General features: G+C 38.2%; 1 protein-coding gene across 2 annotated transcripts in view; it reads left to right on the top strand.

The window, feature by feature from the left end:
• The window catches only part of LOC106880875 (clarin-2), a 36,352-nt gene extending 10,180 nt beyond the window's left edge, over nucleotides 1–26,172 (top strand). Inside the window, exons 1-3 of one of the 2 annotated variants that reach the window (XM_014931030.3) lie at nucleotides 5,676–6,302; nucleotides 24,159–24,344; nucleotides 25,572–26,172. In XM_014931030.3, the coding sequence (XP_014786516.1) occupies nucleotides 6,074–6,302; nucleotides 24,159–24,344; nucleotides 25,572–25,837 (681 nt within the window). In that variant the 5' untranslated portion in view covers nucleotides 5,676–6,073 and the 3' untranslated portion in view covers nucleotides 25,838–26,172. Of the gene's footprint in view, nucleotides 1–5,675; nucleotides 6,303–24,158; nucleotides 24,345–25,571 lie in introns of those variants that run through there. The other variant, XM_052970000.2, reaches the window with a different exon arrangement.
• The last annotated feature ends 307 nt before the right edge of the window (nucleotides 26,173–26,479 follow it).

Here is a 26,479-nt window from a genome sequence, read left to right as displayed (position 1 = left end):
GAAACTGCACGGCTGCAAAGCGAGCTTCTTAACCACACAGCCATGCCTGCACCTATGTAATGGAAAAGGTAATACCCCACAGGATGGTGAGGAAGACACGCCAGAGAACAGCCACACCAATTCATAGCACTCACACTTGCAGACAGCCATCTCTGCCCTGAGAGCAGTAAGTTGGGATGCATCATTCTATATTTTTGAGATGAGGAATTCTGTACATTATTTACATTGGACAGATATGTGTCCTCATCTTGTTTGTTGTAAATAATGTAAATCATGTACAGAATTCAATCCAGCTCTCTGTATGGGTTGGTTGGGGAAGAGATTGTTCTCATATGTTTCGCTGAGCACTTAAAACATACACATTCCAATAGTCTGTATAAGTTGTATTCAAGAAAAAGAAACATAAGTTGAAAACCCTTTCGAATATTTTGAATAAATAAGGTAGTAGTACATTAAGTGCAGAGGCCAACGATTTCGATATTTATTCAGAGATTTCGACTCTCTTTAGATTAAACAACAAACTATTTGAAAATGTAGAATGTGCTTAAACAAATCCTTTCTTTTATAAACAATCACAAAATGTAGATCACTTGTATTACGAAAGCAAATCAATAATACATACCACAGCAATATCATACGAAATAGTTTAAACAACACAAATTATAAAGATTCTTCTAAGAGATATATCCCAAATGTTGGATCTTTCCTTTCGTCAAAGCATACAAACAACCCATAGCTATCATTATCAAGCAAGTATGTCTTGGTAGCATGAATAATAATAGTAATAATAATAATAATAATAATAATAATAATAATAATAATAATAATACTCTTTTACTCTTTTACTTGTTTCAGTCATTTGACTGTGGCCATGCTGGAGCACCGCCTTTAGTCGAGCAAATCGACCCCAGGACTTATTCTTTGGAAGCCTAATACTTATTCTATCGGTCTCTTTTGCCGAACCGCTAAGTTACGGGGATGTAAACACACCAGCATCGGTTCTCAAGCGATGTTGGGGGGACAAACACACACATACACACACACACACACACACACATATATATATATATATATATATATATATATATATATATATACATATATACAATGGGCTTCTTTCAGTTTCCGTCTACCAAATCCACTTACAAGGCTTTAGTCGGCCTGAGGCTATAGTAGAAGACACTTGCCCAAGGTGCCACGCAGTGGGACTGAACCCGGAACCATGTGGTTGGTAGGCAAGCTACTTACCACATAGCCACTCAATAATAATAATAATTAATTCGTTTTATTGGCCACAAGGGCTAATATCAATTAAAGACATATAAGGACAAAGACAAGACGAAGGTTACAAAAAGGTTTTGTCCGAAAAGGTAGGAAAGTTCGTTTACACAGAGGAAGAAAATGGAGAAAGATATAATAAATAAATAGATAAATAAATAAATAGATAAATAAATAAGTAGAACTCCCAAAGGGGGAGGCGCTTCGAAAAAGGAAAGGTTACACGTGGAAAAACCCATAAAACCACGGGAGCCTGGTCAGAAAAAATAAGAAAGGGGTATAGAGCCCTTTCTCCTTTTACATTACCTTTTTTTTTTCTACAGGTGTATTCTCAGAATTGGTCCGTTTATACTGGCCATTTTTCCAACAGTCACCCATCTTTCAACGAATTTGCTATGAGACAGCACTTCCCTCTCTACTCTCATCTTCCTTTTCAAGTGGAACTTGAAAAAGTTGATGAGGCCTTGGCCAAAGAGGAAAGTGTCTGTCTTTAACCCTTTCAAACGGTTCCACCATATCACCTCTTTCGCTACAGCCACTAGGCATAGGAAAATTGCCTTGCCCTCCTGGTTAAAGGAGGTCGGCGGGTCAATTCTCATGATGGATCCAGCTGATAGCCGGATCCGTCCTACACGTGACAGTAGCTGTTCGATATAGACCCACAGGTCAGCAAAGCTCGGGCACTGGACGAGTGCGTGCAGAACGGTTTCGTCGTCCTGAGCGCACCTCGGGCAGGCCCGGTTGACGGCACTTCCATGTCGGTAGAGTTTATCTCGAACAGGTAGCGCACCTCGGTAGCACTGCCAGGCGAGGGACCTTTGGAAATTATCCATGGGCCCCGGCCCGAAAGTTCTCCTGAACAGACTGCTTAGCTGATTATCCTCGACGCCTAGAGTTTCCCCGAGAACGTCGTCGCACTTTTCTCCCACTAACCCTCTATAGAAAGCTAGAGTGGATCTACTACCGATCGCACTGCCCGCCTGACTGAGGGCGGTGAGAGCTTGGCGGCACTCGAGGTGCCAAGCGCCCTTTCTCGGTCTACGTTTGATCCAGGATTGCAGCTCTGTTAAAGAAACGAGCTGCGGAAAATCGCGTCTGACGAAAGGCGACCACACCTGTTCACCGTCCAGGAAGCGCCTGAGATGTCGTAGCCTGAGCGCATGTTTGCGCATCAGCAACCACGGCATGCCAAGGCCTCCGTTCAGCGGCTGTTGACAGTAGATGGAGCGCCTGACCAGTGGTACCTGACCCTTCCACAAAAAGTTGAAGAGCAAGCGTACTATCTTGGCTAACCAGCGGTCGGGACAAGGGACGACTGTCAAACGGTAATAGATGACGGATGCGATGTACGCATTCGCTACCTCCGCTCGACCTTTCAAGGAGAGCTTCCTCTCAGCCCATTTCTGGGTGAGGTTGGCCACCCTGTTCGTCACTTCTTCCCAGTTTTTCTCCAACTGGAGGTCCGGACCGAATCAGACCCCGAGCAGTTTAACGGGTCCATCTGTCCAGCGCCCTACGACGCTGTTGGACGGCATGGACTTGCCCCTCCAGATGCCTAGTTGCAAGCCCGTTGACTTTTCCGCGTTAATTTTCGCACCTGTCACCGCTTCATACTCGTTTAGTGTCTCGCCAATCAGGTCAATATGCCTGTGGCTCGACACCATCACGGTAACGTCGTCGGCATAGGCAGACACGCTCCTTCCACATCCCAGATCACGCGGGACGCCCCTCAAAGCCTCCAACTTCCGCAGTAATGGCTCGAGAGTCAATACATACAGAAGGGAGGAGAGAGGACACCCTTGGCGAACCGAACGCGAGATGTTGAACGGTTCCGATAGATGGCCGTTCACCCGTATGACCGAGCAGATGCCGCTGTATAAAGCAGCTATCCACCCGCGGAAGACCGGACCGAAACCAGCTGCCTTGAGAACAGCTGCCAGGTATCGATGGTCGACCCTATCGAAGGCTTTAGACTGATCTAAATTGATCAAAGCCCCACCCGCGCCAGCTTCGTTACCCACTCTCTCTATGATGTAGCGCATGAGATGGAGGTTGTCGTGGATAGACCTGGTCGGCACAGCGCATGTCTGCGCCTTGCCGATCAGTTTGCCCACGACAGGCGCCAATCTCTTGGCTAGCACCTTGGCCAAGATCTTCAACTCTGTGTTGAGCAGAGTGATGGGCCTAAAGTTCCCTATAATGTACCCCTTGTTTAGGTCCTTTCTGAGCAAAGCCACCACTCCCCGACAAACAAAAGCAGGAATTCTCCCGTTTTGTTGCCAGTTGCAGTAGACGTTTGCCAAGACGCCCGCAAACAAGTCTGGCATTGACGTATAAAGCTCGTAAGGCAGACCATCCAAACCCGGCGATCTACCTCTCGTGCAGCCTTTCATCGCTTCCCGTACTTTCTTTTATTAGCCACAAGGGCTAATATAAATATTACATAAAAGACAACACAAGATGATACAAAGGGTTTTGATAATCCTTTCTACTAAAGGCACAAGGCCTGAAATTTGTTTGGAGGGATCCAGTCGATTGCATCAACCCCAGTGTTCCACTAGTTCTTAATTTATCGACTCTGAAAGGATGAAAGGCAAAGTTGACTTTAGTGGAATTTGAACTCAGAACGTAGTGGCAGTCAAAATACCGCTAAGCATTCACCCTAGTGAAGATCGTGCGGGTGTTAATCTGAAAAATTACCCAATAAACATTACAAATGTGCAGAAAATAGACTCCATGAAATGCCAGTGAAGTAAGCTAGAGGTAGTTGATAGTTTCCATTATCTAGGTGACCGAGTCAGTAGTGGAGGTGGATGCTCCAAGAACGTAGCTGTGAGAATAAGAGTAGGATGGGAAAAGTTCAGAGAGTTCCTACCTGTTGGTAACAAAGGGCTTCTCTCTCAGAGTGAAAGGCAAACTGTATGATGCCTGTGTACGTGTATGATGCTTGTGGCCGTGAAGCATGGGCTGTGAGTACTGAGGACATGTGTAGGCTTGAAAGAAATGAAGCCAGTATGCTTCGCTGGATGTGCAATGTGAGTGTGCATCTATGACAGTGTGCAAGCATCTTGAGAGAAAAGTTGGACATATGAAGCATCAGATGTAGAGTGCAAGGGAGACGACTGCATTGGTATGGTCATGTGAAGCGTATGGAAGAGGACAGCTGTGTAAAGAAATGCCAATCTCTAACTGTGGAGGGAACCTGTGGAAAAGGTAGTCTCAGGAAGACATGGGACCAGGTAGTGAAGCATGATCTTCGAATGTTTGGCCTCATGGAGGTAATGACGAGAGATCAAAACCTCTGGTGATATGCTGTGCGTGAGAAGACTTGTCACTCTAAGTGAAATCATAGTTGTGGCTGTGCTGGTGTCATGTAAAAGCACCCATTACATTCCTGTAGTATTTGGCGTTAAGAAAGACATCCAACTGTAGAAACCATGCCAAATCAGACAGAAACCAGGTGCAGCTTTCCAGCTTATCAGCTCCAGTCAAACCGCCTAACCCATGCGAGCATGGACAGTAGGCGTTAAATGATGATACTGATTATACACACACAGACACATGTGTGTGTGTGTACAACGGGCTTCCACACATTTCCTCTGACGAAGTTCACTCACAAGGCATTGGTAGTCCCAGACTATAGTAAAAGATACTTGCTCAGGGGCCGCACAATGGACCGAATCTGAAACCACGGGGTTGCAATGTAAACTTCTCAACAACACCACTATATAGGGGTGGTATGTAGTATCTACTGCATTTTTAACTTTGAGAAAAATATATTTTTCACAAATGTTCACTTCCTAATAACAACTATATCAGATAAGCAAATGACCTTCTTTAAATACATTGAAAATACTATAACGCATTCAGAATACTATTTCAACAACTGTGATGACCAATTTTTACTCCTAATGATGATGCAACAGTATAAAATGATGAAAAATAAACTTGAAAAATAGCAGGAAAAAAATATTAGAAATTACTCATTTTGCCCCACATCTATATTATTGTTTCGTTGGATATTGTGAAGGTGAAGCGAATTGCAACTTGCAAATAAATGAAAAAAATATCGTATGTATGTGTATATATATATATATATATATATATATATATATATATATATATATATATATATATATATATATATATATATATATATATATATATATATATATATATATATATATATATAGGTAGCGCTGGCGCCAGATGGGGCAATATCGCGAGATATTCGTCGAACTCATGCAAACATGAAAAGAAAACCAGACAACGAATGATAAATACGTGTGTGTGTGTGTGCGCGTATTTGTGGAGACCTGTGAGTGTATGTGTAATCTGTTTTGCTTGATGGCACTTAGGTGTCCCCGCCACCACTGCTGTTTAGTATAAATTGCATTGTGAAACTAGTTGACAATATAGGTCTGTTGAACGTAGTCCGGTCGATGTTAAGCAGGTGAGGCGGATGTGCTGAGCTGCGAATACCTAATATTGTTCAACTTGTGACGACACGTTATTGTGTCTGTGTGTGCGCAAGTGATAGTATAACAAGTATTATTTAACATGTAGTTGAGGTCAGTCGTCCTCGCGACAGGATCTTATAAATATATTTCAACTGCAGCAACAATAATGATAGTTGTTATGAACTGTATTCGAATCAGTAATCAAAAATAACTATCAACCACCTGCTGGCATTAGGAACAAGAACTTATTTGATAATAACAAACTTTTTAAAGAAACAGGCAAAGGAATAATACAACTTATAGCAGAGCAGACGCACCATAATTGGATATCCAAGATGGAAAAGACAAAACGTTACTATGTTCGAGTAACCCTGTTCATTATAGTCGTTGGAATTGGTTGTCTTTTTGCCTCTCTAACAACCGATCACTGGGTGGAGGTTCGTCCTGAAATTCATGTAGCCAATGTGACTGCTAATAAAACGAACGCATACATATATTTTGGCCTCTTCGCAGGCAGTCGTAATCTTGATGTTGGATTAGGCGATCGTGTTGGAAATCTCGTAGGTAAGAAAACTGATTTTATAGCAATGCTGATCTCCGAGAAGTTCCTTTATTCCTCTAGTTTACTTGTTTCATCTCTCCTCATCCATTCTCCCCACCCCTTTAGGAAATTCTGAACAAACCGAAATGAATTTCATAGAGTAAAAATTAATGTAGCAGTTATAGTTTTAAAAGTGTTACAAAGAATATTTTATAATAAACTTCTTTTATTGGGTGTATTTGAGGAGGGTCATTTTCTTTTTGTGCCTTATAATTTAACACACACACCAGTAAAATTTCCGCTTCTTTCTTATTTTCATTGGTATGTCAGATAAATACATTCGTTTTTGTTTTGTTTCATTTTTCTACTTGACACTAACTACATCTCATCATGTTAGAAAAGAGGTAAAATTTATTGAAATTTCAGAAACGATGAACAAAAGTTGTAGAGAAAGAAGTGAACTACAAAAAAAAGTAAACCTATAAAATACTACGATAAAAAAAAATGTGTTAATTCAAATAACATTGGTAAGAATTAAAATAAAACAGGAGGCGGGGCTGAAAAATTTTAAGTGACAACCAAATACAATTCAATGAATGGGCGAAGGTAAAGAATACGCACATCCAGTGGTTAGAGTTAAGGTGACGCCGAAAACAGGTGGTGTGCATATTCTTTACCTCCGCCAATAAATGTTGGAAAATTTATTATTATTGTCGACACTGGGTGGGTTACCAATCCTGCAATCAAACATCAAGTTGTGATTATTAAATACACTTAATGAATTGTGTCTCTCGCATATGCTTTCACCTGTAACATCAGGCTATCACATTTGTGTTAACAAACAATTATATTAAGCCTGAAACTTGTAAAATGAGGCTAGTGAAAATTCAGTTTAGAAAACAAGAATTTTCAGATTGCGTTTCTATATCGTGTTTGGGATTTGTTGTGAGTCATCCCTGGTGTGTAAGGGAAGTAGAAATGAATCGGGGTTTTTTTCTATTTTTTATTTGAATCAAACATATTTTTCTAGTTCCTATGTGTTTTCAAACAGTATTTGAAAAATATATTTGTTCCATAAATACACACATGAAAACGGGGACACACACAAAAGACGCAGTTATACAGGCAAAATCCTACGATACGGGTACACTATGTCATTCACCCACACAACCTACCCTCATGACACAGATAAAGAGGCTAGGCTGAAAAAAGGTTAATGACGTTTTCTCCTTATACCGACATTCAGTATACCTGTACCGAAGGATCACTTACACAAACAGACGCATGCGCGTACACGCACACACATATACATAGTACGTACACATATATATAGTGAAGGCGCATGGCTCAGTGGTTAAAGCATCAAACTTAAAATCGTGTGGTTGTAAGTTCGATTCCCAGACCGGGCTGTTTGTTGCGTTCTTGAGCAAAATACTTTATTTCAGCTGTAGGAATGAGTTGCAAGTCACTGCTACCAAGTTGTATCAGCTTTTGCCTTTCCCATGGACAACATGGGAGACTGCTGGTCTTCCATAAATAACCATGCTTGAGCTTGTACCTCAAAGAGGAACCTCCTAGGTGCAATTCCATGGTCATTTGTGACTGAAGGGAGTCTAAGAGTAAGATCATCGTCGTCATCATCGTTTAATGTCCGTTTTCCATGCTGGCATGGGTTGGACGGTTAGAATGAGGTCTCGAAAGCCAGTGGCTGCACCAGGCTCCAATCTGATCTGGCAATGTTTCTACAGCTGGATACCCTTCCTAATGCCAACCACCCTGAGAGTGTAGTGGGTGCTTTTTACATGCCACCAGCACCGCAACCAGTCAAGCAGGCCTGGCATCAATCACGTTCAGATAGTGCTTTTTTACATGCCACAAGCATGGGAGCCAGTCATATATATATATATATATATATATATATATATATATATATATATATATATATATATATATACATATTCTTTTCTACTCTAGGCCAAAAGGCCACAATTTTTTGGGTGGGGAGCGGGGGCAGTTGATTAGATTGACCCCAATGCATAACTGGTACTTAATTTATCGACCCCAAAAGGATGAAAGGCAAAGTCGACCTCGGTGAGATTTGAACTCAGAATGTAAAAACAGATAAAATACCACTAAGCATTTCGCCCGCTGTGCTAACATTTCTGCCAGTTCATCATATATATATATCGTCGGCTTGAGGCTGTGGCCATGCTGATGTAAATGATGGTTTACTTCAACTCACTTCCTCAGCCTCCTCTCCAATTTTAGTTTTGATGAAGTAGTGAGTTAAACAAAGCTGCTCTTATTTCCATTTCTTGCCATGATGTGTGTTCAACTAGTATCTCACTTGCTAAACCTATCACCAAGCTATCTGTCTATCTATCTTTCTATCTATTCATATATACATATATATTTGCCAACTAAGTGTGGTGTCCTATACAGGACAGTGCTACTGATGCTTATAGCCCCAGGAAGACATCTCCTCCAGCTGACTAAGAACACGCAGTCTATGTCCAATAAGTATTTGCAAGGGGAGGTCATCGCTCCCATCTCTAGCTGGCAGAATCATTAGCATATTGGGCAAAATGCTCAGTGGTATTTTGTCTGTCTTTACATTCTGAATTCAAATTCCATTGAGGTCAACTTTGCTTTTCATCCTTTCAAGGTTGAGCCCTGGGGGTCGATGTAATTGACTAGCTCCCTCCTCCAAAAACTTTTCAGGCCTTGTGCCTATAATAGAAAGGATTATTATTGTGAGGGAAAAGTGGTTTTATTCCAATAGGATCTAACAGAAGGATCAACTGTTAAGATTGACTGCTGTATGATAAAAAGAACCATTAAGAATATAAAAGTAGGGAAAGATGGCGGATCACCAGAGATAGTCACCAAAATATTGAAAATATCTAACGATATCGGATGTGTTTTGGTTACTCCTGTATTTAATCAGATAGTGCAGAAAGGTATTATTCCCAATCATTGGCATAACAGCAGCAGCAACAGCTATGGCAGCAGTATGAGTTGTTACAAGGCCAAAAGTGATGCTTTAGAAACGAGTAAATCCAAACATTAAATTAATGAAATTATGAAAGAAACAGAATTATAGCAAAGCCAGTCAGGAAGAGAATTAGGTTAGACATGGGATGTACTTTGGGTTTGTGCTATTCCTTGAAATTACCAATATCCTCTTAGTGAGGTATCTACAAGAAAAGTTTTTTGACAAGGACAAACCATTGTATCTAGTGTTTATTGAGTTGGAATTCACCTTTGACGGAGTTTTATGCTCAGTAGTTTGATGGTTGCTAAGAAAACTTAAGGGTAGAGGAATGGCTTTTAAGAGCTACACAGATCTTTGTATGAGAATATATAGGTGCCCTTGTTTATTACTTAGCTTTCCAAGCCATATGTAGGAAAAAATTCTTGTGTGCTAACAACTTGGTTCTCAGATGAATCAATCGGAGGATTAGAAGAAAAATTCCTGGTATAGAAGTAGTGTGTAGACCTAAAGACCATTTCAACAAAAATGGGGAAAAAAGAAATACAATACATTATTAACAACTGAGAATTGTTCATGCTCAATATGCAGAAAGGAAGTAGGGGGAAATGCGACAAGGAATAAAGACTCGATTGCTCAGAAAGCTTATTCATAGTAACTGATAGGTTCCATAAGCTTGGTGACCTAATTAAGAGTGGAGATGTTGTGAAAGTATGATAGAATGACGACAGAACAGAACAAGTTCAGTAAGACATTACTCTCCACCACCTGACTAAGCAACAAAGGTGTATGTGATATTTCTTGGATGAGACTTGATTGTAGCAGAAATATGAAGGTCAGGTGTACTTTTGGTCTCATGCTTATTTTCCACACAAATACCTATTCTTCTTTTTCTGATAAAAAGCCTTTGACATCATTTTCGCTGTCTATATTGTCAATGTTACATATATGAGGTGGGTTTAAAACTCCTCTTAACATTTCCTACTTGGTGTTTAGTTCCCAAATCAGTCATATTCCCAGCCATGACCATCCTGTCTTCTATCTGTTCTTTTTTCGAATATAGTGATTCTCTGTCTTTCTTTTTAAGATGGCAGGTTTTGATATGTGGAATATTTAGTAGCTATTTCTAGCAAGCTAGGCAACCTCATAGATTCTCCCTTGTTGACTTTACAATTTCTGGTTATAGCAACAAATGGCTTATGTAATTGATAAGAAAGAAGTGAAAAAAAACCTCTTGTAGATCCTGTTGTGTCTGGGGAGAGTCATTCTCTTTTGGTGCCTTATAATTTAACACATTCACCGGTAAAATTTCCACTTATTTCTTTTTTGTTTTTCTAAAATTTTCGTTGCGTCTTGCAACCTTTTCAATAGTTTTGACTCTGTCCGTCACTCACACTGCATTCCTTTTTGTTTGTTTGTGCGCATGTGTGGATCAGTATGTGTGTGTGTGCCTATGTATGTATATGTGTGCATATTTATCTATTTATGTGTGTACATTTGTATGTATGTATTCTGCATATTCATGTGTTAAGACAACTAATCATTTGAAACTTCATTGCTACTGTCAACAATTGAGTCATAATGTCTTATCTCTCTAGGACACAGTGACGTAAAGCAAATCTCTCTTTTAAACTATATTCATAGGAATTCAGTTCAATTCAACATTTTAAAACAATTAATATCATTGCTATCTGCTGTAGTAACATGTTCCTTTTTTGTGAAAGCAAGGTGGCTTGTGACATTTGAAATAACCTATTTTGGTATAAGAACATCAGCCACCATTTCTTTTAGGTATTGGTCTTACACCGTAGTAATTCAGCCATGTTTGCTTTTGACCAGTATTCAAACCTCAGAAGACATGAGGTTGGTTATAAAGTAAAATTCGATATCTTCAGTTCAGTTTTTATACCAATCCTCATTTATGGCCATGAATGTTGGGTAGTGACTAAAATAGTATTGTGTATACAAGCTGCCAAGGATCTGTGGAATAACGTTCCCCAACAGGTTGTGTAAGTTGGAGATCGGGGAATCTCTCCAGGTCAAGCCTATGGACAAGTAATAGTTGAGAGGACATTGGTGTTGCCTTGGCAGAGGTTTTACGCTCTCTGAGTGCTCTTGTTATTGTTATTATTATTATCAAGGTGATGAGCTGACAGAATTGTTACTTTGCTGGATAAAATGCATAATGGCATTTCTTCTGGTTTTATGTTCTGGGTTCAAATGCTGCCTGGGTCAATTTTTGCCTTTCATCTTTTGGGGTCAATAAAATAAGCACCAATTGAACACTAGAGTTGATGTAATCAACTTATTCCCACCTTTGTGCCAAAATTTGAAACCATGATTATTATTATTATTATTATTATCATTATTATATGTTTGACTTTTGCTTTGTATTTGTACAAGTTGACTCAAAGTCTCACCCAAAGACCTCAAGAGACAAGTTAGAAGTTCATGTTAGTGCTATGACTAAAGTGCCTTATATTTGGTTTGCACAAAGTATTGTGCTCGAGATTGTCTAAGAAAACATGAGAAAATTATAAGTTTGTTTTAAGATTTGGGATTACATAGACAGTATTTTATGTAGGATGTGGGCAATTCCCATGAGCACTATTTTTGGAATTTCTGCTATTTTTGGATTTCTTGATGTCTGAGCTAGGTAGCAATCAGCCCCTTTTGCTATGATTCCCGGGGCACCTATGACAACAGGTATTGTTTTAATATTTAGGTTCCACGTTTTGCTAGTTTCTATTTCAAGAGCTTTATACTTGCTCAGTTTCTGGTTGGTCTTGACAGATACATTTATGTTGATTGGGACAGTCATTATTATTATTACTATTATTATTATCAAGGCAGTGAGCTTGTATTTCACCCATCCTTATGTTCTGAGTTCAAATTCTGCTGAAGTCGACTTTGTCTTTAATCCTTTTGGGGTCAATGAAACACGGGGGGGGGGGGGGGGTCGATGCAATTGACTAGTCCCTTACCCCAAAATTTCAGGCTTTGTACCTTTTGTAGAAAGGATTATTATTATTGTTGTTGCTGATATCATGATCATCACCAACTTCGTAATAATGTGCAACAACTTCTTTTGCCATCATATTACCACACAGGAAATCAGACAGTCTTCCTTCTCCACCTCCTCCTCATCATCATCACCACCATCATCATCATCATCAGTAGCTGCAGTAGTAGGGGTGGGGGAGAGATAGTATTTAGTGGCTGTAATAGTATTTCTTTCCAGTATTTTAATTCCTTGTAATCTTTGTGCAACTAATAATCCTGTAAAAACAGGTCTTGATTGCTGATTATTTGTGAGATAAATTTTATTTATATATCACAGTTTCCAGTTTGCATAACTTCTTCACTAAGAAATTTCAGTTCATTGTCACAATGATTTCAGTCTATATTTTATGAGCCAGTGAAAAATCCTTTCCTGGTTGTTCAACCTGCAGTCAACACATCCTGGACTAATTTCTTCGCAGAATATGAGATGAGCTGAGACATGGTACCACAAAACTTGACTTAAAAACTGACTTAACAGTTCCTACCAGGTGGTGTTTTTTAAGTTAAAGATGGCCTGGGCCAATCTTTGGCTGTATGACACGATTGTGAGCCCAATACTTCGTTCTATAAACCTGCACTCATTCTATGAATAGTGACCTTGACATTATCCTCCAGTGAAGTTGTTCCAAAGAAAATACAACAGTTACTTGTATCAGTTGCAAATTTTGGTATAAGGCCAGCAAGTTTCAAGGGAGGTTGGGTTAAGATGATTAAATCGACCCCAACGTTCAACTGGTACTGATTTTACAAACCCTGAAAGGATGAAAGGCATAGTCAACCCTGGCAGAATTTGAACTCAGAACGTAAAGACAAACAAAATGCCATTAAACATTTCACCCAGCATGCTAATGATTCTGCCAGCTCACTGCCTTCAACTTTTATTCATATTAAGAAAAGATCTTCACACCATACCCTCCTTAGATATGAGCAGCACACAACTACAACTCTTACGCTTTCTCCAAAGTTGGGCCTCATTATCACTGAGGATCTCTCCTGGCAAAAACACATTCTCAACATGGATAGGACCTCATCTCAATGAGTAACTCTTTTCTTCAGAGTCAGAAGATATTTTGTTTTTTAAACCCTAAAACTCCTGAACTTAGTGGAAGCCCCTTGTGTGCGTATGTGTGTTTGAGATTGTGTTTGTCTCCTACCATCACATGACAACCAGTGTTGGTTTTGTTACATACCTGCAACTTGACATTTCAACAAAAGAGACTGATAAAACAAGTACCAGGCTTAAAATAAGTACTGGGGCTGATTTGTTCAACTAAACCCTTCAAGATGGTGCCCCAGCATGGCCTCAGTCTAGTGACTGAAACAAATAAGACAAAAGAAAATATTAAAAGACAGGGTGTAATTATAGGCAGTGACAAGCGACTGAGACCTTTGGAAATATGCTGTACCTGAGAAGACCCACAAGCCAAGTGAGATTGTAGTCATGGCTGATGCCAGTGTTGCATAACTGGCCCATTTAAAAGCACCCTTCAGTTGTCGGGCAATATGCTTTGTTTGTGAAGACCTGTTGAACTGAGTGAAATCGTAGTCATGGCCGATGTCAATGCTGCCTGACTGGCACCTGTGCTGGTGACGTAAAAAGTACCATTTGAGTGTGACCGATGGCAGTATCACCTAACTGACACCTGTGCTAGTGACATGTAAAAAAACACCATTCAAGTGTAACCAATACCAGTACCACCTGACTGGCTACCATGCCGGTGGCACATAAAAAGCACCATTCAAGCAAGCTGATGCCAGTGCCGCCTGACTAGCTCCCATGCCGGTGGAATGTAAAAAGTGCCCACTACACTCTTAGAGTGGTTGGCGTTAGGAAGGGCATCCAGCTGTAGAAACCTTACCAAATCAGATTGGAGCCTGGTGCAGCCTCCCAGTTTGCCATCCAACCCATACTAGCATGGAAAGCAGACATTAAATGACGACGATGATGATGATTGTTGCCAAGAGTACCAATGAAGGCATTGGTAGTGGTGTACAAGACGTAATAATGTTCAGGAATAAATTTCATAAAGACCTGAGGCTTGTTTGAATTGCAGTACTGTTTACATAGTCAAATGCTTTAGAAAAGTTCATAAATGTTATCTCAACATGGTATTTTCTCTTGTGTCAGCTCTCAATACATATTCTTTATTTATATCGTTAATTATAGTATTGCTTAATTATAGTATATCTTTAATTATAGTATTACTTAATTATAGTATATCTTTAATTATAGTATTTTTTCAGTGGTATTTTTATTTACCCTGAAGCCATACTAAGAACCTAGAATTAATTTTCGTTGTGTGAAAAGCGCCTGACTTGAAACTGTCCTGGAGTTGAGAGGGTAAGTCATTGATGAGGTCATGAATGGTGACATAAGGTCTTTGACAAACCTAACTGATTGATTGATTGACCAAACAATTTATCAATCAGTCAATTAGTCAAATGGTTAAACATTGGTGAATTGACTAATTATAATAAAAGAAGTGAAATAGAACCAATGTGTGTGTTTATTATTGGCATAATGACCCTCTCGAGATACAAAAAAAACTTGATTAAAGATTTTTACACTTCTACACATGATTGATAATCTGATGTGATTTTTCTAGAACACTACTGTTTCCTTTATTTGGGATTAATACTATACTGTTATAGTGTTTCTCCATTCTTCTGATGGATAATCTACAAGGATTATGGAATACATAATTTGCGAGAGAAGTTTAGCATGGTGAAAAATTTGCAAGTGCCTCTATAAAAATTTCATCTGATCCAACAACTTTTCCACAAACAGTCAAACTTGTCCTTCTGTTTAATTCTTCATTATTAATTAGTATAGTGCATATTTCATAAGTATAAAATAGATCATTAATTGTTAGAAATTATCGGAACATTTGATAACTTTAATTCTGTCATGCTGTATTCCTGGTATAGTGGGAATAGGCTAAACATCATCTCTGCTAGATTCTCAGTAAAATGGTAATGAATAACTCATTTAGAAAAAGATGTGGCTGAATCTGTTTATTAGTTTGTCTGCAACCGTTAATCCTGAGCTGTCATCATCATCATCATCGTCTAACGTCTGCTTTCCATGCTAGCATGGGTTGGACGATTTGACTGAGGACTGGTGAACCAGATGGCTACACCAGGCTCCAATCTGATTTGGCAGGGTTTCTACAGCTGGATGCCCTTCCTATCGCCTACCACTCCGAGAGTGTAGTGGGTGCTTTTACATGCCACCGGCACGAAGGCCAGTCGGGAGGTATTGGCAATGGCCACGCTCAAAATGGTGTATTTTACATGCCACCTGCACAGGAGCCAGTCCAGCGGCACTGGCAATGACCTCGCTCGGATGTTTTTTCACGGGCCACTGGCACAAGTGCCAGGGAGGTGATGCTGGGCACAGTTGCCATCACGATTTCGCTTTCACTTGCCCCAACAGGTCTTCACAAGCCAAGTTTCGTGTCCAATGAAGGAGAGGACATTGGCATGTGTGCCAGTCATTGAATTTAGTCCGATTTTGATTTCACTTGCCTCAACAGGTCTTCGCAAGCGGAGTTTAGTGTCCAATGAAGGAAAGGTACGCATAAGTGGGCTGGCTACACCCCCTGATGTCAAGGCAAGGAGATAGTAACACACACACACATGCGTGCACGCACGCACACACACACACACACACACACACACACACACACTAGGCTTCTTTCAGTTTCTTATTTCTTTACTGCCCACAAGGGGCTACACACAGAGGGGACAAACAAACGGATTAAATCAATTATATCGACCCCAGTGCGTAACTAATACTTATTTCATCGACCCCGAAAGGATGAAAGGCAAAGTTGACCTCAGCGGAATTTGAACTCAGAACGTAGCGGCAGACGAAATACCGCTAAGCATTTCGCCCGGCGTGCTAACGTTTCTGCCGGGTTACCACCCTTCTTTTAGTTTCTATCCACCAAATCCACTAACAAGACCTGAAGCTCAAGCAGAAGACACTTACTAGCTCAAGGTGCTACAGAGATGGAGTGAAACTGGAAACATGTGGTTGGGAAGCAAACTTCTTCCAATCACACCTGCACTTGTATGTTTCATGGTGTGTTATATATTAATTCTGTAAATTAATATAAAAAATTGAAAAAAAAACTCCCTGTAAGTTTAAATAAAAGGAACAGGTAAATCATTGTATGATCTCTTAGGATTTGCTTTAGCCACAGTATTTTAACTTTGGTCGCAAGCAGTTTCCTGTGTTGACGTTTAAAGATACGATCCAACTTGGCTTTCTTGTTGTGATGTCACACATTTATTTCATTTTATGTTGAGAATCACTTTCTCAGACGAACTAAAGAAAATGAAGGAGAGTGTAATAATGTTGACTCATTGCATTTGTACATATTAATCTGGGGGTGGATTGAAAATTTGCTTTTTTGTTAATGTTTATTGTTTAGAGTAGTTTTCACTTTCGTGTCTCTAGCTATTTTTAGAATGTCTCAACAAGATATTTTGTTGTGTCTTGAGAAAATCATCATGCCAATAATAATAACACATGTACAGGTTCAATTCCACCTCTTTCATTTGTTTAACTTATTGGTTAAACAGCCAGTGTTTTTTTTTTTTTATGTCAGAGTTCTTTCATTGCCATGCGTAAACTTCTCGAGTTGTTTTGAAGGCTGCTGTTGCCTGTCTGAAATCTGGTCCTATGACCTAATTACATCAACAAGGTATTTTATTGACACATAATCTATAATTGCAATCAATAATCTCATTTGTATTAAAACTTGTTGCAGTTGGCATATAACAACAAATAATATGAGTGCACATCTGTGTCAAATGGTTGTAGAACTTGGTATAGAACAAGTCCTGTTTGAGACACAACAAAAAAATGAATACTTCCATAGTTTTATATATTTTCATATTGATTATATATTTGTGTGTGAAGGTGAATGGCTTAGTGGTTGGAGTGTTTGGTTCATGAGTGTACAGACATGAGTTCAATGCCCAGCAGCATGTTGTGTTCTTGAGCAAGACACTTTATTTCACATTGCTCCAATCCACTCAGCTGGCAAAAATGAGTGGTATCTACATTTCAAAGGGCCAGCTTTGTGATAGTCTGTGTCACACTGAATCTCCCTGAGAACTACGTTGACCCTTTTGTTACCATATTTCTGTTGAGATGCTCTGTGTTTCTTTCAATTAATTTTAAATACAACAAAGAATTTAGTAAAATAACTTGGTTATCTTTAAACTAGTGTTAGGAACATCAATTGTGACTAAGTTTTGGTGGAAGTTATTAATTCAGAACTTTTGAAAACAAGACATTTGTACTATAAGGCCAGATGTGATTTCAACCAGGTTGGTATCAAAAAGGTTAAGGGTATGCATGTCTGTGGAGTACTCAACCACTTGCTCATTAATTTCATGAGCAGGCTGTTCTGTTAATCAGATCAACTGAAACACTACTCATCATCATAACCAATATATGTACCAGTTTTATATATTTGCGTACATGGTGAAGCTGGTGAACTGTATCTCATGTATTTCATTGGTGTAGTAACTAATAGTAGAAGACAAAAGAGGGTTTTATGATAAGAATACTTTGATTGGCTTGTCACCAGTGTATATGATGATGATGAGGAGGAATTTGTGTCTCAAAGATGAAGAGAATAAAAACAGACTCAGAGAAAATAGTTTGTCGGGTTGAAGCTGGTTTGGAAGTTACATGTTCTAACCTTAATTATTCAAACTGGAGAGAACTCTACCTGACAACCTTTTCTTTATGAATCTTCATGTTTTTTTTTTCTACTCAACATCACTGTTACTTTTGTATGTTATTCACCATTAGTCTTGAACACCGGTTTTCCTATTATAACCTGGAGTTTATTGTGTTGCTCCTTTTATTACTGTATTTGATGTTGACATAAAAGACACACAGACATATTAGACATATCCTAATATCAGCAGCCCATATTAAAGAAATGAAGGTTTTAGTGTATTAAAGCCTATGGGAGACTTAGCTTCACGTATAAAACCCAGAATGACTTTCTAAGAACTTTTTGTGCAACTTATGCAAATATGATCGTTGCCAAGCTGTATATTTTACTCAGGAGCAACAAACAATCAGTCTTATCAAACTCATTTTGTGTTTGATAAAATAAAACAGAAATTGTTTGTTGATATATATATATATATATATATATATATTTAATTTAAAAACTACAAAGTAACATACTGTTATCTAGACAGAATACAGACCTTTTAAATGGAATGTCATATTAACAATCCCTCCAATGGTTATCATGTGAACTTAAATAATCAGTTCAGATACATACATATATATATATATATATATATATATATATATATATATATATATATATATATGTATACATATGTATGTATGTATTTATCTATCTCGTATAAAAACTAAACATACTCTGGTGTTTGCAAAAGTATTTCTACAATGGCTGAATCAACAGTTTTGGCTATTTAACAAAATTGAACCAATAAAGCATTATTGTTTGAAGTTGTATCGTTATACATTTCCTGTCACTAATATTCTCTCAAAGGTGTCTGGTTGATCTTCCTAATTCTCACAACAATGAACAAGCTCAGTAATATATTCAGTCGAGTCATGATCGAACCAGTTTCTTGCATGAAACAAAAAATACAATGGCAAATGCCTATGATTTTTTTAATGCATATTTTTTAGCAACTTGGGTGTGTAAAATATTTTATATCTATAAATGAAACATTTTTATAGGTAGGGCCAGGTTATTTAGTAGCAAAAGTTGAAAATTGCTCTTTAGTACAAATATATACTGGAAATATAGCTTATTACGTCTGGGGTGGTGGTTGTTGAATTTATGATAAAAGATATTTATGGGTATATTGTGTATGTGTGTGTGTATAAGAAAAATTTGAAATGAATGTTAAAAATGTTTACAGAAAAGAAAGATGTCAAATTAATAAAAGAAAAATACATGTAATTTTCTGGAATCTGAAGATCCAGCAAATTAAACAAGAAATTATTTGTCACTTTTACTAACCCCTTAAGAATAACTAACGAAAGAATATTTAATAATAATAATCTTTTCTACTATAGGCACAAGGCCTGAAATTTGTGGGGAGGGGGTAAGTCGATTTCACTGCTATTTAATTTATTGACCCCGAAAGGATGAAAGGCAAAGTTGACCTCAGCGGAATTTGAGCTCAGAATTGTAGCAGCAGATGAAATATCACTAAGCATTTCGCCCCGCGTGCTAACAATTCTGCCAGCTCACCACCTCAATAATATTAATAATAAAGGTGAGCTTTCTTTCACCTGGGGGCTTAGATCATGTCAGACATAGTAGAATTGTTTTCATTCAAAGCATGTATCAATCTTGAATTGTAAATTTGGTTTTGATACTGGCTTAAAGTATTTAATTTCAAACTTATGTAGCCTATATTTGTTTAGAGAGAGAGAGAGAAAGAGAGAGAGAGAGAGACCATTATCAGCAGTAACTACCTTATTTATGTTTTATAACTTGACAATGACTCACAGGATAATGTTACTACATTACTCAACTTTTTTTAGGAATACAGAATCTGGTTGTTGGGGTGTTGAGGGGTACCACCCAAAAATCATTGCGATATGTCATTGCATTCTTTTTCCATTTATCTGGCACCTGTGCCAGTGGAGCACTAACAGCACTGTCCGAGCGTGTTCATTGCCAGAGCAGCTGTCTGGCTTCCGTGCTAGTGGCCCGTAAATAGCACCATTTGAGCGTAATCGTTACCAGCGTTGCCTTCTAGCACTTGTGCTGGTGGCATGTTAGAAAATCATTTGAGCGAGGTCGTTGCCAGTGCTGCTGGACTGGCTCCCATGCAGGTGGCACATAAAAAACACCTTTTTGAGTGTGGTCGTTGCCAGTACCATATGACTGGCCCATGTGCCGGTGGCACCTAAAAGCACCCACTACACTCTCGGAGTGGTTGGCGTTAGGAAGGGCATCCAGCTGTAGAAACTCTGCCAGATCAGATTGGAACCTGGTGTAGCCACCTGGTTCACCAGTCCTCTCAGTCAAATCGTCCAACCCATGCTAGCATGGAAAGCGGACGTTAAACGATGATGATCAGCATCGTTTAACATCTGTTTTGCATGCTGGTATGGGTTGGACAGATTGACAAGATCTGATGAGCTGCAGGGCTGTGTCAACCTTCAGGATCTGCTTTAGCATAGTTTCTAGGACTAGATACCCTTCCTAACATCAACCACTTTACTGTGAGTTCAAATCCCATTCAAAATCAACTTTGCCCTTTCATCAATCTCAGGTGAATTAAATATTGGTTTCAAATTTTGGCACAAAGCCAAGCAGTTCAGGGCAGGGGTTAAGTTGATTACATTGACCCCAGCGCTCAGCTGGTACTCATTTTATCAACCCCAAAAGGATGAAAAGTAAAGTCATCCTTGGTGGAACTTCAACTCAGAATGTAAAAATAGATAAAGTACTGCTAAGCATTTTGCCCAGCATGCTAACGATTCTACCAGCTCGCTGCCTTCAGATCAATTAAATATTTACCAATCAGATAGAGTTAAACTGACCATAACCTTAAACCACATCATTTTTTGGCCATGTACCAAATATTCAAAGTTAATAAAGAACCTGGTCAAACTTATGAGGAAACCATGGTGTTTATTCCCTTTGTTTTATTCTTAAATAATTGTAATTTTTTTGTACAGCCATGATTAGTAGTAGTAGTAGTAATAATAAAAAATAAATGTGCCCTTTTCAAAGCCTAGCCAGGCTCATGGGCCCGGTTTCCCGGTTTCACTGACGTATGTGTTCCCCAGCTGGATGGGACGCCTGTCCATCACAGCGTTACTCATTTTTGCCAGCTGAGTGGACTGGAGCAACGTGAAATGAAGCGTCTTGCTCAAGAACACAACGTGTCGCCCGGTCCAGGAATCGAAACCACAATCTTACAATCATGACGCTGACACCCTAACCACTAAGCCATGCACCTCCACAGTAGTAGTAGTAGTAGTAGTAGTAGTAGTTGTAGTAGTAGTTGTAGTAGTAGTAGTAGTAGTAGTAGTAGTAGTAGTTATTTAGCTCCAACCACACCCATCTCATCTTTTTGCTATCTAAGAATACCATATCTTGACCCTGGGGAAGATTTATCTCTCAACTGTTAAAATGCCACAGAAATCAGAGATAACCACTGAAAGCCTTCGAGGGTGGTACTCCAGCATGGCTGCACTCGAATGACTGAATCAAGCAAAAGCTGAAAGATAAAGTGATATTACACAAACACCTATTTGAGACAGAAAAGAGAAACAAACTTACTGACAATCGAGATCCAGAATTCAGATCTTGTCACATGACTTACTTCTCTGCTCTGTTTCAAACTGGTGCTTTTTTACAATGTCTAGTATTTAGCTGATACTAGATTCATAGTATTAGCAAAACAAATTATGGATCTTCAACCATCTGTTGTAGATAACACTCTTAGAAAAATTGCATGTAATGCAAATAACTGGGTGAGCTAATGTATGAAGAACTTAATTAAAAAAAAATAAATTAAAATAGTGGCATAGCTTCATTATCTGCAAAGAAGTTGAACCTTATACTAGTAATCTACTATCTTACCAACTCTCTCATTTTACTGTCACTATTGTACAGGGGACTTGTGTACTGCACATGGAGCTGAAAAATGTAGAAACTAAAAACGAAAGACTGAATACATTTTACGTAAGAGATAAGACTAACATGAAATAAAGCATTACATTTTTTTCTTTTTTTGAAGGAGGGTTTTTTTTATCTAAAGCGGATGTAAATTGTGTGATTAGGAAATTTGCTTCCCAACCACATCGTTTCAGGTTCAATCCAATTGTATGGCACATTAGGCAAATGTCTTCTATCATAACCTTGGACTGACTAAAGCCTTGTAAGTGAATTTCATAGACAGAAACTCTGTAAAGTGGTTGGCATTAGGAAGGACAGCCAGCCATAGAAACTTTGCCAAAACAGACAATAGGAACCTGGTGGAGCTCACTCCGTCTTGCCAGCTCCTCTCAAACCATCCAACTCATGCTAGCAGAGAAAACAAACGTTAAATGATGAAGATGATGAGGATGATACATAGACACACACAAACACACACATTTGATTAATGAGAAAGATGGAAGATATGAGAATGTTTTGACCATCTAGCATTGATTCCTCACAGGTGGGAGACTGAACATCTTTTAACTGAGGAAGGTTTACATAATAAAAGCATTGCTCTTTTCCACAAAAATGTATTTTGTTTTTATACACTTATAACATTTATAACAATCGTCAACAAGTTTGTATTGTCAGTCTAGATTCTGAGGTAAAATACTTTATGTAAAGAATTTAAGAATAGATAAGTCAATAAACAAACTTGGTTACATGTTCTTAAGCATATATTTATTTAACTCTCTAAACAAAGTTGTGATTACTTTCAGTGAAAAGTTATTGATTTCTGGGAAACATTTCAAGTTTAGTTAAATGTATCTAAGCTCAGAAACTGTGCCTTCCGTGTCTATTTTAGTTATTTCATCAGTTTCCTAAAATCACTCGAGTACTTTATGTTTAAACGGGTTTTTTACCCCTACAGAGGTCAGTTGTGAGTATTGGTACAAGATGACTAAGCAGTTTTCTCAGATTACCACCTTCATACATTCAAAAGAAAGAAATGTTATGTTTCTTATAAATCCTTTTTTATTGACATTTCTCTATGCAGCTGCTTGTCTTTCTCAAACAGCAACCAAATCTCATCTCAAACTCTCTGACTTTAAAAGAGGAAGGTATACATTGGATAAGGTAGTCTTGGATGTACAGTGGATTGTCCCATTGACTTCAACATATGAGAATCTAGCAGTCAATATTGTAATTGTTAGATTACTCACACAAATTATTTGTTTTCAGTGGTGAAAGCTTATGTATGACCATTTTGGAAATGCTGATAGCAGAACGTTGGTGCAAATGTTAGCCACAAGCTCAATGAACAACATATCTTAGGAATTTTGTTTGAACTCTCCATTTACTGAGTTAGTTGCCTTCATCACAGCTTAGAGTCCAACACACCTTCACAGGTTAAATGCACACCTGGTCATCAGACCAGAAATGCTAGGTCTTCCTCAAACTCATGCTGACATGTAAAAATATGTAAAATGAACCAATTAACTAACAATCAACCACAAAGTACAAATTACAGAAAGGATTGTCACTTGGGTGTACCATGTTTTTAAAATGCTTTACAATATCTAAATCATTAGTGTGAGTCCTGCTAATAATAACTTATCAACTAATTAAATTTGATAAAATAAGAACTAATGATATATTAAGGCTTATTTTAATTACCTACATTTACTTGTTTCAGTCATTGGACCATGGCCATGCTGGAGCACTGCCTTGAAGAGTTTAATCAAACAAATTGACTCTTGTTCTTGTTTTTCTTAAGTCCAGTACTTATTCTATTATTGGTCTCTTTTGCCAAACTACTTGGATGTGGGGATGTAAACAAACCAGCACCAGTTGTCAATTAGCATTGGGAGACAAACACACACATGTATATGACAAGCTTCCACATAGTTTCCAGGTACCAAATTCACTCACAAGACATTGGTCAAACCAGGGCTTATAGCAAAAGATGCTTGTCCAAGGTGCCACACAGTGGGACTGAACATAAAACCACAGGGTCAAAAAGTAAGCTACTTAACCACACAGCCATGTCTGTGCTTATTAATTATATTATCATCTTAACTTCTTTTATTGTCTGTAACCGATTGAAATCATAATTAATTGAGTTTTTGTATTTATTTCAGTGAGCCAGAATATCAAAGACATGAATTTAATGGATTATGGTATGTGGATTACTGTCGTGATTCTGCATTTATTGGCAATTGTTTGGGCTGTCGTGGCTGCGGGATTTACATTGTTCAATTTATTTGGTAAACCAATAGAGACTATCACTGGACCTTTTGGTCTCTACGTATGGAATGGGTGTGCTGGTAAGTTTATCACTTTATTGCTTGTGGTCCAAAGTTTCAATATGTAAAATGTTCGTTCACCCACACACATTTATAACTCAATAAACTGAAAGCAAATATGAATTGCATCTACTTTGCTGCTAATCACTCATTGTGCTGAAGTATGCCCATGACTTTATGACAAACAATTCATAACCTAATCTCTCTTATCTTTGATTTGTTTCTGTCGTTGGACTGCGGCCATGCTTTGAAGGGTTTTGTAGAACAAACCAATCTCAGTACTTACTGTTTCTTTTTTTTTAAAGTTTTGTATTTTTTCTGTCTGTTCCTTTTTCCAGATTGCTACATTACAGCGACATAAACAAACAGGACTAGTTGTTAAGTACTTGTAGGACAAATACACACACATGCACATACACATTCACACACACACAAACACATCTGTCTGTTTGTCTACATACATATACAATAGGGCTTCCACACAGTTTCTGTCTACCAAACTAATGTTCAAGGCATTGGTCTACCTGGTACTACAATAGAAGACACTTGCCCAAGGTACAAGAAGTGGGACTGAACCTGAAACCACGTGGTTGCAAAGCAAGTTTCTTAACCTCACAACCATGCCTACACCTTGTAGTAAATATGTGTCAAAGAGTAGGCATCACTGGCATTTGGCGACCAATAGAATCATTGGTTACAGGTTTCCAAAGGCTAAATCACTGGTTTACCACATAATTGATGAAGAAGTGAGAGAGAGAGTGTGTGTCTGTGTATCTATCTATCTATCTATCTCTGTTTATCTTAAAATAATACAGGGTAGCAAAATTTTAGAAATTTTTGTACCAGTGGCCTAGCATGTATAAAAAGTCAATTGACAACATATTTTCCATATAAGATTAGTGTACATTTAAACACAAAAAGAGGTGACCCTTAACAGGCTGCCTTACATGCTAGAAGGAACAGTTAAGAGTAATTTCGAAAGGAATGAAAAGTAAAAACATTTACCATGTTTTACAGCCAGACCTAGGTTTCGAACTTTAATTAGCAAATAAAATATTTTGCTAGGTGAAGTTCTCATCAGTGGGTACACCAAACATTAACATATAATTTAAAGACAAAATAACACGTGTCTCATCATTATACATTATAATTTTTTCTGAAGTTAGTCAACATTTTTTATTTGCTGCCGACTGAAACTGTGCTTAGCTTCTTTATTAAATATTTCTTTTTCTCTTTCTTTTTTGACAGCATCCTTCACTCTGCTTTCAATCGTGATCTTTCTCATCCTCTTCAAAACAAGTATCTACGACGAAAATATCTTTCAACAGGCTGAAATTGATTCTGGGTGGAGATCTGTTGGACTCTCTCACCCAAGCTGGTCATTCTATATAAACCTGGGAGCCCTTGGATGTTTCCTACTCAATATTTTGTTGCTCAAGATATCAGATGTGAGACCTTGTCGCCCCAAACCGTCAAAAGAAGAGAAAACAACACATGATGATTTTATATACTAAATATTCACACTATTTTCTGCATTCAGAAGCACTAATACTCTTTCTTTCCAGTCTACTCATGCCAAAAGAACTCAGGAAATATTACTGTTAAATTACTATTGTGTTTTGAAGAAAAACTGTCTTAGTTTAATATTTACTCTTAGCGTTCGTTGCTACTTGTAACATTAGACTATATAACTTTCCATCCTCACATATTTCTTCCTGTTATTCTTAGACTTCTACTTTCACAACTTCCATTCATTTCATTGTAACCGTGATTATGTTCCATCAATAAATTGTATCCTTAAAGTTTTTTGGAAAATTAAATAAAGACAAACTCATTGTATTTTACAAAATGTATTCTTGTAATGTTACCTTGAGAAAGCTTAGATAGAGAGGAGAGGGACAATGCTTTATTTTACTAAAAAGTACAACTTTGGAATTATGTATTTCTTCTTGGAATCTGCCCCACCACCTTCTTGCATACCTTTTATTTGTCTCGGGGTACAATGCCTTTGCTAGAAATAGCACTCAACTCAAATATGTCTTGCAACAATGGACACATTCAATAATGTGATTCTAGACAGCGCTGAAAAAAATGGGATGGCCATGGCTGGAATGAAAGTTCCTCAGTTGAGGTGGACCAGCAACTGACACTATAAT

Source organism: Octopus bimaculoides, chromosome 8 (genome assembly GCF_046866305.1).
Source record: "Octopus bimaculoides isolate indiv1 chromosome 8, ASM4686630v1, whole genome shotgun sequence".
Lineage (NCBI taxonomy): Eukaryota > Metazoa > Mollusca > Cephalopoda > Octopoda > Octopodidae > Octopus > Octopus bimaculoides.
The sequence above is the reverse complement of the archived record's forward strand: the minus strand, read 5'-3'. Positions and strand labels throughout refer to the sequence as shown.